A 16,222-nucleotide genomic window follows, 5' to 3' on the forward strand; every position below is an offset into this window, starting at 1 on the left:
ATTTCACTTCTAGATATTCCAATGCAAATAATCAAACATGTAAAATGAAATTTATACAAGTATCCATTGTACTGGTAGTTACAATAGCAAAATATCAGAAACTACATAAACGTTCATAAATAAGGTGTTAGATGGACATATTATGGGACATGCATTCAATAGAAAACTGCAAATGTGAAAAAGAATGAAGTAGCTCTACATTAGCTGATATGGAGCAATCTCCAAACTACATCATTAAATGGAATAAGCAAGGTGCAGAGCAGTGTGAACCGTATGCTACCTCTGTATAAAGGGTGTGGGGGAAGAATATATATGAATTTGCTTGTGTTTGCATAGAGTATTTTTGGAAAGTTATTGCTTCTGTGTAGGGAAATTCAGTGCTTGGGTGTATGGCTTTTTTTTTTTTTCCTGTATATCCTTTAGTATCTTTATACCATGAAAATATATTGTTGTTATTATTGAAAAATAACAAAAACTTGCAAGGGACAGAAAAGGCTGACTGGGGGGAGGGGGCACCTGGGTGACTCAGTTCTAAGTGCTTCTGACTCAGGTCATGATCCTTGCTCAGGGGGAGTCTGCCTCTCCCTCTCCTTCTGCCCCTCCCCTCCTCTTGTGCTCTCTCTCTCTCAAATAAATAAATAAAATGTTAAAAATGTTAAAAAATGTTAAAATGTTAAAAAAAAAACCTCTCAAGGATTTCTTCTTCTACATAGAGTAGACTAGCTTGATCCTATCACCCCTATTGACAGTAACCATAAAAGCGGAATAAAATATTTCAAAGTTCTGCCTGAAGGCATCAAGACAGCACAGACTTGAGGCATCAAGATCTCAGGGAGAAGAGAAGCAGAGAGAGGTGAGCCTGACAGCATGCCACCTTTCACTTCAAGACATTTGCTGATTCACAATTGGCAGATGACAGCCTGAGAATCTGAGCAGATCTTCTGACAATCTCACAGGACTGGAGGATAAAAATTGGAGTTCCATGGCCACCAGGCATGAAGGACTCCAATAAATACCTCCTTTTTTCAATTGGGACCCCTGAAGGACTATTCCCCAGGGAGTAAAGGTAATAGGAAATAGACCAACACTTACAAAGACTGAAACCCAGTTTTGCTTGTTTGTTTGTTTTTAGGCAATCAATGGAGATTTTTATTCCTGCTGACATTATTATGGATGCTATTGTTATCATTATTATCTATCTAATAAAGTTACAGATGTTGGAACAGCATAGAAAAAAATTTGTGGTAGAAAACACAAACCATAAAACTTACCATCTTAACCTGTTTTTTTGTGTTTTTTTTGTTTTTTTTTTTTTTTTTTAGAGAGAGGGAGAGAGAGCACGTGCTCACTCAGGGGTCGTGGGGGAGGGCAGAGGAAGAGGGAGAAAGAGATTCTTAAGCAGGCTTCACACCCAATGTGGAGCCCAAAGCAGGGTTCAATCTCATGACCCTGAGATTATGACCTAAGCTGAAATCAAGAGTTGGACACTTAACTGACTGAACCACCCAGGCGCCGCTATCATCTTAACCATTTTTAGTGTACAGTTCAGTAGTGTTAAGTACGTTTACATTGTTGTGAAAGAGATCTTGAGAATCTTTTCATCTTGCAGAACTGAAGCTCTGTACTAAATTAAACTACAACCCCCCCCCCCCACTCCCTTGTCTTAGGCTTTGGTAACCATCATTCTACTTTCTGTATCATTAATTTGACTAATTTAGATACTTCATAGACGTGGAATCATACAGTATTTATCCCTTTGTGACTGGCTTATTTCACTTAGCATAATGTCCTCAAGGTTCATCCATGTTGTAGCATATGACAGGATTCTCTTCCTTTTTAAGGCTGCATTGTATTCCGTTGTATGTATATACCTAATTCTGATGATCTGTTCATCCAGTGAAGGACATTGGGGTTGCTTCTACCTCCTGGCTGTTGTGTACAGTGCTATGGACGTGGGTGTGCAACTATGTCTTTGAAACACTGTTTTCAGTTCTTTTGGATATATACCCAGAAGTGGAATTGCTGGATCATATGGTAGTTCTATTTTAAATTTTTTGAGGAACTGCCATACTGTTTTCCAAAGTAGTTGTACCATTTCACAATCCTACCACCAATGCACATGAGTTCTAACTTCTCCACATTCCCACCAGTACTTGTTATTTTCTTTTTTTTTTAATAGCCATCCTAGTGGGTGTAAGGTAATATCTCATTGTAGGACTTTTTTTGAAGTATAATTGACACACAGTGTTACATTAGTTCAGGTGTACAGTATAGGGATTGGACAAGTCTTTATATTATGCTATGCTAACCACAAGTGTAGCTACCATCTGTCACCATATGATGCTATTACAGTACCATTGACTGTCCCTCTGCTGTATCTTTTGTTCCTGTGACTTATTCATTCCATAACTGTAAACCTGTACTTCCCACTCCCTTTCACTCATTTTGCCCATTTCTCCACTCTCCTCTGGCAACCATCAGTTTGTTCTATTTATGAGTCTGTCTGCTTTGTCTGTTTGTTCTTAGATTCTACATTTAAGTGAGATCATATGGTATTTGTCTTTCTCTATCTGACGTATTTCGGTTGGCATAGTCCTCTCTAGGTTCATCCATGTTGTCATAAGTGGCAAGATCTCATTGTTTTTTATGGCTGAATAATATTCCTCTGTGTGTGTGTGTGTGTGTGTGTGTGTGTGTGTGTGAAAGAGAGAGAGAGAGAGACATCTTCTTTATCCATTCATCTGTGGATGGACACTTGCATTGCTTCCATATCTTGGCTATTGTAACCAATGCTGCAATAAACATAGGGGTGCATATATCTTTTTGAACTAATGTTTTTGTTTTATTTAATTCCAGTAGTGGAATTACTGGATCGTATGGCATTTACCTTTAATATCTCAATGTAGTTTTGATTTGCATTTTCCTCATGGTTAATGATATTGAACATCTTTTTGTATGCTTTTGGCCATTTGTCTATCATCTTTGGAGAAATAGCTATTCAAATCCTTTTGAGTTGTTTGCTTTGTTTACTGCTGTATCGTTTGGGCCTACAATATTCAACACTAGGTACTCAATAAATATAAAATGAAGAGTAGAAAGACAACCTTGATATTCAGGGAAGGCTTTAACTGAGAGGAATGACTCTGATGGGAATTGTAAGCTCCTGTGACAGACCAGTGTGGAGAACTATTTGTCCTTTACATGCTTCTCAAATCACATGAAGTCTGCTCAGTCTGTAAAATAGAATCTACTCTAAGCACTGACATTGTAGGCAATGACTGTGATCCAAGACTTAAAGGAAACATATGCCTATAGGTGATCACTGTCTAAACTCCTTAGACTGCCTGTCTGAAGCTCTTCATCCCTTGGCTCTAGCCATATTTTTTCCTGCTACTTAGCTCCTCCAGCTCTGATTTCTAGCTATCTGACTGACTTGCAGCTCCTGACTGCTTTATTCCACCCCAACCTCTTTGACCCTAAGTCTATTTGGCTAGCTCCTGGTCTTTTAGCTTAAATGCCACTCCCTCCAGGAAGCCTTCCTTGACTCACAATCCCAAGATTAGACAAGCTGTTCCTCCTCGTGCTCCCACAAACCCTACACTCACTCCAACAGTAGTTCTCACCACTCTGTGTTATAACCTCCTGTTCATTTTTCATTCTCCTCATGCTGAGACTTGAGCTCCTTGAGGACAGGCCCTGGTCCTTCTTGTGTCCTCAGTGCCTAGTTCAGGCCCTGGCCCCTAGTAGAAACTCTGTGAATATTTGCTGAAAGAGTTAATGAATATAGTGTCAAAATCAAGATTCATGAAAGAGTCTGACGGTGTGGTAGTTGAAGTGGTGCAAGTATTTCAGAGGTCACTGTCTCTGTAAGATGTTCCTATCCACAGTGTTTTCCTGAAATCATTCTTCATGATTGTTGGCAACAGTTACAGAATGAAATAATCATACGTTACTTCCCGATCCCTGCTGTCAGGGTTCTCCTGGTTCTCAGCCTACTCTTTAATAGGACCTCAACCTGCTATGTAATTCTCACCACACCCTCTTCTCTCCCTCTGATCAATTACACTTACCCTTTTGTTTCTATATAATAGAAGCATTTATTTCATGTGTGTGAATTTAATATATGCCCAACACAGCTGTCTCAGTCATGTAGCTAGTGCCTGGAGGGCAGGTATTCATGCCTTTCTCCATCTTGAACTTGGCGCCGTGCCATGGGAAAGTGGTGTGTCTGAGAGGGGATAATGATTGGAGTTGCTTTGTGTTCAGGAGGAGCATACGCACAAGCTACAACCAGTAGAAAGGTCTGAGAGTACTTCTTTTCCTACCAAAAATCTACTTCACTGCATTACTCAGCTGGCTTTATCTATGGAACCACAGTCATTCGAGGTCCATCCAGCACCACAATGTACTGGCAGACTTTGAGCCAAGAGGCTGGAGCTGTTAAGACTAAGGGACATCTTGGATGTGATATGGAAAGGGATTCAAAGGAAGTTCAAGTGGGACATCTCGTAGGCTTTTTTCCCAAGATACAAAGAGAATAGGTACTATGTAGAAACCCTTACAGGGCTTTTGGTTTTCCTAACCAGATCATGACTGACACATCATCTGTAAATACCTTACTTACCTGTTGACATGTCTATTGTCTGTATCTCCCCCTCCACCATCAATTGAATGTAAGCTCTATGGGGGCAGGGCCTTTGCTTTGTTTACTCTCTTCTCCCCTACACTCAGACCGGTGCCTGGCACATACCAGGCACTCAGTAATCACCCTTGAATGGACTCAGGCATTGCAACAATAGGACACTTCCAGCATCCAGGGAATAGGCGGGGGCTGCTACAAGGAAAATGATGACTACATGGGTGCAAAGGGGGTGAGAACAAGGACTGAAGTTTATTGGGACTAGGGTACTAGCCACTGCAGTGACAAAATGACAGTGAGATGCTCAGCCAATTTTTTTGGGGGGGGCAGTAAGTCATGACCAAGTTCAACCAGTGTCCTCAGACCTCCGTGCTATCTCACACTTCTGGGTTGGACGCCGTAGAGTCCCTGGTCTCTGATCAGAGTCCTAGGGAGCTGTGCAAATGGCCCAGGAGACTACCCATCGTGGACTTCTCCTCTGCTGCTTACTTTGGAGCCCAGCAAAGCCTCTGTTGTGGTGGGGAATGGCACAGCTTGCATTCGAACGTGCTCCTTCTCCTGAAGCTTAAAATCTATGCATCCGGCTCTTTGTTCCAGAATTTATAACCTCAAGTCTACATAGACATTCCTGTAACCCTTGATGTCCTTAAACTTGTTGCTCCTCAGATTTGCTTGGACCTGCCTTTGGCCACTCTTGAAGGGGACAGTCTCCAGAGTGATGCTGGCCCTGTGTTGAGGTTTGAGGACTCCAATGCTGTAGCAGAGAAAAGAGAATGTTAGAAGACCATGTGTGTCATGAGAACTCCAGAGCTCTTTTTCCCTCAGCAACCAGGGCTTTTCTTTCCTGGTGTTCTTAGAGACTGGCCTCGGTGCCAGTCACCAGAAAGAAGGTTAGTGAAAACACCAGGATAAGATGGGGGCAAAAGCCGCGTACTGCCAGCACTCACAGGACTCTCTGCTGTTTCTTGAAGAGCCCGCTTCCTTCCACAGTCAGCAAACAGTCTTCCACGTGCTCTGAGAGGGGGTTCGAAAACAGCACCTGGATGGAGAGTGGCTGGTTCACAACGGCAGCTCCTAAAACCTGAACAGAGAGATCCAGAGGAGAAGAAGGGAGCAGAAGATTAATCTCATTCCCCAGTTCCTCATCCCTCAAACATTTACAGAGGGCATTGCTCTTCAGATCTATTTCCTGAAGACCTGGACTTCTGTGGCCCATGTTTTTCCAGTTATGACTTAAAACCAACTCAGTGGGTTGTCATTAATGTTTTTTAAAAATGCAGTGGAAGAAAATATCAGTGTATACCACATGAGATACTGTTATGGAAAACTGTGCTTCATTTATACATTCATAGATATTTGTATAAAATGTTTTATATCCCTCAACCCAGCATTTGGAAAAGTCTGATGAATTGAAGTCTCTAGTGATGTTTCCTCTGCTTCAAGGATTTCATCCAAGTGTAAAATAAACCCAAGGGATTCTCATGCATAATTTGAGTGGATAGAATCTTCTCTGGCACTTTCTTACTGCAAGTCCACTCCATTCCTTTCCTCCCTCTTAACATACATAACGGGCTCATTTCTTTTCACCCCAGTGTGTGAGTGAAGAGCAATGAGACATTCAAGACTGTAGAGATATGGAAGTAGCCTCAGGAAACCTGGAGGCACTTTTGGAAACCCTCCCTAAAACAAGACTCCAGTGGCTGTGTTTGCCAGATGTATCCCACCAGGGGGCACCACAGGCTCGCTTAGCAGGGTCTAGGCGGTTACTTGGCCTTTGGGAGACAACACTGGAGACCCATGAAGTCTTCCCACTCAGAGGACCACAGAATGTCACAGCAGGTGGTGTCCTCAGAGGCCAGCTAGCTTAATCCTCTCATTTGACAGTTCAGAACCAGAGGCCCAGGGACTTGTCCAAGAAGGCACAGACAAGAAATGGCAAATCAAACCTGAGCTGAGCTCAGGCGGTGCTTTTCTCCCCACTCAGGTTCCTCCCATTTTAGTTCATAGTTTCTTATGTTGACCCTGGGGAAGGCCAACAGTGGGAGGTGGCACAAGAGAGGGATCTCTTCCCATCCTCTCTATGGCACCTGCTCAAGGTCCACCCGTAAGGACTTTAATGGTGCAAGAGGATGGACACCTTGTCCAATGTTTTCAGATGAATCTCATGTTTCTGATAAGGAGGTACCTGGGGACACCAGAAGAGGCAGTGGAAAAGAGGGGCTGCTTTCCTGAACGGACTTTCAGAGGGCTGCACTCCCCCCAACCCCAGCCAGATTACCGGGAGCCCCCGGGCCACTTACATTAATTATGATGCCTGGATAGGCTAGGGTGATGATCTTGTCCACCAGGATCTTTTCCGGACTGCTCTTCTCTTCGCCTAGGGCACTGATGCGGATCAGCTTGTCTGTTGACAGGTACTGGCTATACTGGGAATAGGGAATTCTACAGGAATGGGTCTTTGCTAGGGAGAAAACAAAAAGAAGAGGTGAAAGTAGCTGGGAAAATCAGCTAGGCCTGGGTTGGATCTGGGGGACCCTTCTTTGGAGAAAAGGGGACCAACATGTACTAAGCCCTAGTGAAGAAGTTACTAGGTTTTCAGGTGGAGAGGCTGAGGTTAAGAAAGGCAAAATGGTTTCCCCAAGGTCATTCTCCTGGTAATGGATGAGCTGAGGTTCTAACCAATTTCTAGATGCCTCCAAAACTCGGGCTTCCCCTACTAAACCAGGCTCCCTTCCTTGAAGTAGTAAAGGGAGGGAAGGAGGAGCAAGAGAAAGGAGGGAAGGGGAGGGGGAAGGAATCTCTGCCAAAGGGGACATTAAGGAAGACTGGTGTCACAGAGGTCTGTCCCCAAAACCTTGTTGTCTGGCTTGTCCCCACTGGCATTTCCATAACCCACTCTGTGTACACAGACTGTCCCCATGCCCAGACCCAGAGCCCATACCTTCTTCAGGAGAGAGCGTGATGAAGGCTGTGTCCTGCCAGAAAGGGGGCAGGGGGCTGCCATCATGCAGCAGGGATTGGGCACTTAGGTTCACTTTGAGGTCCTTGAACTGGAGTGACATGTTGAGGGCCAGCAGGACAAATCTTATGTCCTGGCCCATGTGGGGAGGATCCAGCAGCTGAAATTTCAGGGAGACCTGGACAATATCACTGGGCCTAAGGGAAGGTGTATGCAGGCTCCAAAGGCCATCCCCGCTCCGTGGCTCAGGTGTGGAATGTTGTGAGTCTGCTTGGTGGGGGTCTTCGGACCTTCCAGCCTTCAGCTTCTGAAGAGCCTTCAGGAACACCTGCCTCTCTTGAGGGGAACCTGGAAGGGCAGAGAGAGCATTGGCTGTGGGTCAGACTGACCCAGGGAGGTAAGCCTTGGCCAAACACTGCAGAGCTGTTAAAACCCTCATTTCCAACAACAGACATTCCCTACCATTCATCGGGTGCTTTCTTTTTCTTTCTTTCTTTTTTTTTTTTTTTTGAAGATTTTATTTATTTACTTGAGAGAGAGAGGGAGAGAGCAAGCACGTGCGCGCACGCACACACACACACACACACACACACACACACACACACACGGGGGGGGGAGGGGCAGAGGGAGAAGTAGGCTCCCACTGAGCAGGGAGTCTGATGCTCCCCCGTTTAGATAGGGAGGGCCCTCTGGACCTTCTATTTGGTGCCACAAAAGGCCTAGAACGATTTTTTTTAAAAATCACTGGCACTGTTTTATTTATTTGTTTATTTACTTACCTTTAGACCCCCTTTACCCATTTCTCCCATCCCACCCCTCTGCCTCTGGTAACCACCAATCTGTATTCTGTACTATGAACTTGATTTCTTTTCTTTTTTTTAGATTCCACATATAAGAGAGGAAATTATACAGTATTTGTCTTGCTGACTTATTTCACTTAGCATAATGCCCTCAAGGTCCATCCATATTGTTGCAAATGGCAAGATTTCATTGTGGGGTTTTTTTGTGTGTGTGATTGAATAATATTCCAGTGTGTGTATATATACATACATATGTATATATACATATACATATGTATGTGTGTGTGTGTGTATATATATATATATATTTAGTTTATCCATTCATCCATCAGTAGACATTGGGCTGTTTCCATAGCTTGGCTATTGTAAACAATGCCACAGTGAACATGGGGGCACATGTATCTTTTCAAGTTAGTGTTTTAGTTTTCTTTAGATAAATACTCAAATGTGCAATTGCTGGGTCATGTGGTAGTTTTATGTTTAATTTTTTGAGGAACCTCCATACTGTTTTCCACAGTGGCTGCACCAGCTTGCATTCTTACCAACAGTGCACGAGGGTTCCTTTTTCTCCACATCCTCGCCAACAACAACAACAATATAATCCATATACAGATGAGTAAAATGGGGCTCAGAGAGGTCCTGTCACTTGTCCAAGTCCCACAACTTGCAAAGGGCAGAATCCAGGTAGAAACCAAATCTGCCCAACACTAAAGTCTGTGCTCGTGGTCACTAGACTCTATTCTGCCTTCCCCATGGGAAAGATAAAGGCCCACAGATGGGGAAGAGTAAGGCTCTTAAAGACAGCAGCATGCTATGATTTCCTGTTCCAGAACCAAATGATTGATCAGGTGTAGACTAATTCCTGGAAATGAAAGTGAGAAGCCACAGTAAAATAAATAAATGAATAAATAAAAAATTAAAAAAGAAAAAATAGAAGAGAAAATAAAGTAAAATAAGATAAAATAAAATTCAGGCAAGCTGAATTCCCAGAGAGGCCTGGTTTCAGTCCTAGGATGGTACCGTGGCCAGGATATGCAGGAATATTCACCCATGCTTCCCTAATAATCCCAGCAGATGTGTTCACCTAACACTCACTGCTGCCAGTGTCTTCCCCCAGCCCTTCAGTGTGTCCCATATCCTCCCCAGGCAGAGGCCACTTTTTATCCCCTTGCTCTGGGGATCATTCTAAGCCTGGTTCCAGGCAGATGAGGATCTCAAGGCATCTACTTCAGCAAGAGTGGGCCCAGGGAGATGTGAATCAGATTTAGCTCACCTGTGGTCTGCTCTACCCCCAGAACCTGTCAGGCTGAGCGGGAGGAGATCAAATACTGCCCAACTGAGCAGCACCCTCAGGCCCACAGGAATATGGCTCCAAACCCCCCAGATTACAGTGGAACCCTGCGGACCTCTAGCAATGCTGTCAGTGCCCACTCACATTCCCTTGGCACTCACCAGTTCAGTGTCCACATGCCCTACTTCCAAATTCTAGCAACTACCACTCTTTGAGGCTTTCTTTGCTACCAGAGCTGCCTTAGCCTATGTGTGGAGCAGGCCAAAAGTGCTAGGGACTTGACACCCCAAGGAGAAGGCCTCAGTCCCTGACGGACAGGAGTTGCTGGATAAATAGCCTAGCCCCCTTGCCTCTTGGGTGGGATGAATCTGTGGTGGTGTTCTACACTTCACACTGAGTCCCTGATAGGGTTGCCAGATTTAGCAAATAAAAATACAGGGCCATTTAAATTGAGTTTCAGATTAACAACAAATAATTTGGGCCATGGTTAGACGAAAGCACTACTTGTCCTGTATTTTCCCTGGCAACCCCACTCACAGAGCTCCCAAGCAGGAGCTGAGCTCCAGCTGCCTGTGACGAGGCACCCTGTGTTGGCTTCCTCCCCTCCCCTGTCTCACTTGCTCACCTTCCTTCCTGCCAGTAGTTGCTGGATGGCCTCACAGATAAACCACTTGTACTTGAGTCCTTGCCTCAGGACCTGTTCTGGGCACCCCCACCAAAACAGCCCCAGAGTGGTTGGAGGTGAAGGGGATGATGAGCAGCATGGGGGGCTGTGTTCAATGCTTGCCTCTCACTGTGTAAAGCCCCTTCCTAGGTTCAGATCCTGGAGCTTCTCCGTGGGTCCCAAAGTCCCACATAGATAAACCACAGATACCTACTCACCAGCACTCCTGGCAGCTGCTCAGCTACCTGCCACTCCCACATTTTGCTGATTCACTGTTGCTCGGTTCCTGCCCCTCACTCAGCTTCTGGTCCTCACAGACTGTATGTTTTCGCTTGGCTCCCTGGTGGTTGAACCTAGTGGTTGGTCTTTCTCAAATTTGGGGAATTAGTTCACGCCTGACTACTTTAGTTGCCTATTTGCCCCTGCTGACTTGAGTAAGAAGCCCCCGCCAGGTCTCCCACCTCTCAGAACCATCCTCTTCAGGGGGTAGGTGTTGGAGTAAACATTCGGCCTTGTATTAGCCTTAGTACTGGCTGGTGGTCTGGATTGTCTTCCAAATACTCAATAAAATGAAGTTAATTAGACAATATGTTAAATGAAATTCATTAAATTAACTAATAGGATAGGGTTTACTAAATCCCCTCCCATCTTGAGAAGGAGGCTAACTTTTCAGGAAGGCAGCAGTGAAGGACTCACATACTATTGGTGGGGTGCTCACTGGCCTGTGGGATGTGGGGTGGTGTGGGCACAAGGAAGTGAGGCAGTGGGAACATCTCAGCTGGGACCTTAAACCTGAAGAGACAGCGGACCTGGGTTCTGTCCCTCAGAGTCCGTATGGTTTCCCAGATGGCTGGGAGGTTCCCTGGGGAAGGTGTCCCCAGGACTTGGTCTTTGGCAGGGGCTGGCTCTGTCATACCTTCTAAGTATTTGTAGTTCTCTGTGATGTCATCTCGCTCATCACTTTGAATGCTCTTGGTGCTGATAAAATTGCCAACAGTATTCGTGTCCCGGTGAATTTTCTGCTCCTTCCCTCCATAGACAAGCCAGGACATGCAGTCAGCATTCACCATGGAAAAAGCAAAGGCTGTGTCATAGTTCAGCTCCACCTCTCCCTCTTTGATGGCTCTGACAGAGGCAGGGCCGCAGCAGTAGAGGCCTGAGGAGAACATAGGAGCCACGATGGACCGTTGCTGCAGGGTCAAGCAGGGGCAAGGGCGGTTTCTGTGGGAGTGGGTTCTGCTTTCTGGACAGCCTCACCGTTGCTCGTCTCCTGAGGTGTGGCATCCAACACCTGCCAGCCTCCATATCCAGGAGGGAGGTCCTTTCGGGCCATCCAGCACTCATTCCACACGTGAAAATTCCTAAAGGAGAAGCCAGAGGAGTCAGTGCCAAATGAAGCTAAGGGAGAGCTTGTAGTGCATGTGTTCTTTCTAGAGCAAGGCAGGGGGCGGTGGGCAAATGGACTGCTAAATAGAAAGACAGATTTAGTGCACGCTAGGCTTTAAACCTCTGTGGGTGAGTGGTGGCAGCTCTTCCTCCTGTGAGCCTCGACTTGCTCAGAAAAGAGCTTTCTTCTATGAATAGAGAGTGAAGGCTTCCAGAACTAACTGAAGTTAAAAATCTCTCTCTCACTCCCTCCAAACGGTGGCCCTTTCCTGTGTGTGCTGCTGACTCATGTGTGTCTGGAGGTGAGGCTTCAGGCCCTCTTGTGGTCAGAGCTACAGGCTGATAGTAAATGAAGGAGATGACAAAAAGGGAAACCTCACCCAGGGCAGAAAGCTCTTGTGATGTGAGGATTCTAAACTCAGAATCGGTTTTGTGTTCAGCTGCGTCTCAGCCTTTGAGTTGGGGATACGGAGCCTGGGACTGGTGAAAGTGAGGGGGGCATGAGAGGGCATTAGGCTTGTGGGCACAGTCCTGCCCAGCTCTCCGCTGGAGGGGTTTGCCCTGGAAAGAGATGGAGAGGTTGTCTCTCACCAGACACTGTCCTTCTTCTTATTCTCCAAGATCCTGCCCGTGCTGTCATAATACTCATCTATGATCAGGTTTCCGTCTGTGTCATGACCAGAGTCAAAGTTGGTGATCACGCGGGTGGGGATCCCCAGGCACCTCATCACTGCAGAGAGAGCAAAAAAATCTCCTGTGGGCTGTGGATTCAGGAACCCTACGGATTCCCTGGGCCCAAGGAAACCATTCAGTTGGCACTTGCAGGACCGGTCAGGAGCTGTCTGGGGCAATGGGTTGGTGAGGTTGCCAACCTCTCTCCCCACCTTCCTCAGCTCCTCTCTGGAGCTCATGGAAGAGACCCTGGGCAAAGGCTGAGCCTCTGGCTGCTCAGACAAGCAATGCCAGGGCCAAACAAGTTGTGAGTTCTCGTGCCTACAAGCAGGAGGGGACAAGCACACCTCCTTTGGCAAGACTCAGTGGCCTGACTCGATCTCACTTCTCTCTTGGCCTAGAATCTCCATCTTCAAGCCAAATAGCTAGAATTTTGGCTCAGACCATCAAATTCTTAGACAAAGAGGTCTGTGACTTGGATTCCCCCTTTTCCATGGATTTATTGGCTTGGAAGCTTATCAAGGAAAGCATCACAAAGGAAGGCAGAAAAGGAAGGAAACTGTGTAACAAAAGCTTAGAAAAGTGAGAGTTTGTACCTAGTAGAGAAATTCTAGAAAGGAGGTACGGCCTTGTTTTTATTCCTGAGGAGGCGTCTCTTCCCTTTGCCAGCCAACTTCTTTGCTTTGTCCCCTGCCATATTTCCCCCCTTCTGCACTCTTTAAGTACAGCAATATCCCCCAGGCCATCCTACCACCAATGCTCTGGGGACCCTCTCCGTTCAAGTCCAGCATTGGCAGGTCACCCCATTCAATAATAATATGATAATAATAATTCAATAATAATAATACCCAGCAGGCATATTGCTAAGTTATCCTCAGGACAACTCTAACACAGAAGCTGCTATTATTATCCTCATGTTAAAGATTAAGAGTCGGAGGCTAAGAAAAGTTGGCAACCTTGACCAAAGTCACACAGCTAGGAAATTGCAGACCTATCACTCAAATCCTGATTTCACTGCTAAGCTCATACTCAATTCTGAGCCCACCTCCCAGTATTGCACACACAGTTCAGCACTCTAGTATTTTCAACTTATTAAACATATCAAGCATTTTCCTATGTGATCAAATATTGACACAAATCCTGTCCAGGCCAAGGTGTGGACATATCTCTGGGTACAGCTTGGAACAGAGAGGAGAGAAGCCCAAAGGGGAACCTGGAGCTCTCTTGGAGTGGCAGGTCTGTGCAGGGCCAAGAAATGAGGGCAGGGAGTGAGCAGAGCTGACAAGTGAATTGTGGGTGGAGGTAACACAGGACAGCCTCAGACGGGTGGGTGAAGGTTGTCAAAGCTGCCACTAAAGGAACATGAGACAGGAGTAAGGCAAGAGCATTCAGGTGACTCAGGAGCATTGCACTGAACACATTTATGCTGAGATTACAGTCAGGAGTGTGGGTAAAGGGATAATAAGAGAAGGCGCCAAGCAGGGGTTGGCAGTGAGAGCAGGAAGCAAGCCTCCGGAATTCACCCTGATGAATTCATGAACAGCCACTGGGAGTGTCGGTGGTGGTGTCAGCTCCTGCTCAACAAGGCTGGACGGACCTTTCCCACCTGAACACAAGTCATTATTCTCACGGCACTCTGAAGTTCTCTAGTACACATAGCACATGGCTTGTAATGATTTGTTTGCGAGTCCGCCCTCCCGAGGGCAAGGATTGTGTAATATTCGTCTTTACCATTATACAGCTATTAACAACACAGAGCCAGATCTCTTTTGCAGAAAGATGGTGCATTGTTGCTAGATGGGTGTCTCATGAATCTTTTGCCCATTCTGGTGGTTTCTGACTTGACACAGAGTACTATCGTAATGACTGTACGCTACGCTTTGGGTATCAACCTTGACTGTCAGTAGAGCGTAAGCTTAGAGTGAAGATGGGTTTGCCCTGATCCGTTCTCACTCGTTTCTATTCCTGGCTTGTGAGTGGCCTAGGTTGGGGGACAACAGCCTATCCCAGTGAGGCACAGTGGGGCTAGAATGGTTGCTTGCATGGGGAGTGAGGCCTCGGCTTTAACTTCCACATCACACTACGGGAGCTAACAGTGCTCAGATCTGCGTGAAGTCATACACATATATTTTTTCCTGGGCTCTTGCTCCCTCTGTTCCACCTGCTCTGTCCTCGCACAAAGAGCTCATCGTGTCTCACGGACTCATCTCTCCCTTGTGTACCCACAACTCCTGAATTTGAATCTTGAGCCTGTATGGAGACCTCACTGCTTCTAAACACAACCTCAGTTGTGCTTGTCTTCCTTGCTGGCCGATGACATCATCATCATCATCATCGTAGTGCAAGGCATGGTGCCCAGAACTGCACAGGCATGATCTCATTAAACTATCTCCACAACCCTGGGGTTATCCCCACTTCAAAGAGGAGAAACCTGAAGCTTAGAGAGGTTGAGGTCGCACGGCAGAAAGAGGAGAGCCAGGGCAGGATTTAAGCCCACGTTTCTTTGATCTCAAAGCATCCCCATGCTTCTAGCAACAAGCCACACCACTGTAACTTCACTAGGCATCCCGGCAACACCTCATTCTCAGTGCTCCTTTCTCTGTGGAGTTTTCACTGCCTGCTTCACGCCACATTAGCGTCCCTTCCCGTGCTCTCCCTTAATCCCAGTCACCTGTGCCGCTTATTTTATCACTGGATGGGGCTCTGTGATCTCCCGTATTTGTCTTGTCAGCCAGATTACAAATCCCCCTAGAGTAGGACTTATAGAGGACACTTTTCTTGCATTTCTTTGTTTCCAGCATAGTGCTGGGCACAGAGTAGATGCTCATTAAATTTGTGTTGACATGCGTTGTCTTTAACCTGTGGATAAGATTCCTGCAGACTATCAGTCCTAGTGACTCACAGCGTGACACGAGACTCAGGTGACTCTTACGTTGATAATTTTGTGGGAGCTGAGCCTTCGTAAAAGGGAGGTGTTTGTGATGCTTAGACAAAGGTGGATAAGATATCAGAATTGAGAAAGGGCTGCAGAGTTCCCAAGGTATAAACCGCACCACACTCCCAGTGTGAATTACTATGTCTCTTCACTCAGCCATTCAGCAGTCATTCGGTGATACGTGTCAAGCCGCTGAGATTAACCAGGCAGTGGGTTAGACACACACACAAAAAGGAAAGACATTCCCGTCCTCAAGGAGTGTAGCTCATTTTCGACTGGTGAGGGACATCATCCCAATGGTGTATTAAAACACAGAGTCTGTTTCAGGGCTGGCTGTGAAGCTTCTCACCAGTTCTTTTCTCTCCCTTGCTCCCTTACTACATCTTCATGTTGAAATGTGGCTCCCATTTAAAAGAGAGATCAGTGGAAAGTTAGAGTTCAATTTGTTTGGCCAGCTTTCCTGCCACACTTCCATGGCTTATCCTGAAGAATACAGCCAAAGCTTCAGCTAATAGAGTTGAAGTGATTGCATTTAAATGTGATGATATTTAGCATCTTTTAATTTCTCCCTGGACACATTAAGTTTCCAAATGGTTAAAGTATCTTCTCCTCCCATGCCTTTAATTGTTCCTTAAACCAAGGTGGTTATATTGTCTTTATTTTTCAGATATACCTTCACAAAGTCATATTAGAACTGTTCTTGATTGTCTGCAATGACAATGAATCCTGAAACTGCTCTAAAAAATAATGTCTACTATAGGGGCGGCTGGGTAGCTCAGTTGGGTAAGAGTCTGACTGTTGATTTCAGTGTAGGTCATGATCTCAGAGTTGTGAGATCGAACCCCATATCAGGCTCCACACCCAGTGGAGGCCTTA

At 45.7% G+C, this 16,222-nt stretch overlaps 1 protein-coding gene across 1 annotated transcript in view; it reads right to left on the reverse strand.

Annotated features, from left to right (window-relative positions):
* Nucleotides 1-4,877: 4,877 nt before the first annotated feature.
* Nucleotides 4,878-16,222, reverse strand: part of TGM5 (transglutaminase 5) — a 29,815-nt gene continuing 18,470 nt past the window's right edge. The window contains exons 7-13 of the mRNA XM_026479891.4: nt 12,331-12,469; nt 11,611-11,714; nt 11,270-11,509; nt 7,581-7,946; nt 6,940-7,100; nt 5,587-5,720; nt 4,878-5,393 (exon numbers count right to left, since the gene is read on the reverse strand). Of these exons, the coding sequence (XP_026335676.2) occupies nt 5,240-5,393; nt 5,587-5,720; nt 6,940-7,100; nt 7,581-7,946; nt 11,270-11,509; nt 11,611-11,714; nt 12,331-12,469 (1,298 nt within the window). The 3' untranslated portion in view covers nt 4,878-5,239. The remainder of the gene's footprint in view (nt 5,394-5,586; nt 5,721-6,939; nt 7,101-7,580; nt 7,947-11,269; nt 11,510-11,610; nt 11,715-12,330; nt 12,470-16,222) is intronic.

This window comes from Ursus arctos, unplaced genomic scaffold (assembly GCF_023065955.2).
Source record: "Ursus arctos isolate Adak ecotype North America unplaced genomic scaffold, UrsArc2.0 scaffold_36, whole genome shotgun sequence".
Lineage (NCBI taxonomy): Eukaryota > Metazoa > Chordata > Mammalia > Carnivora > Ursidae > Ursus > Ursus arctos.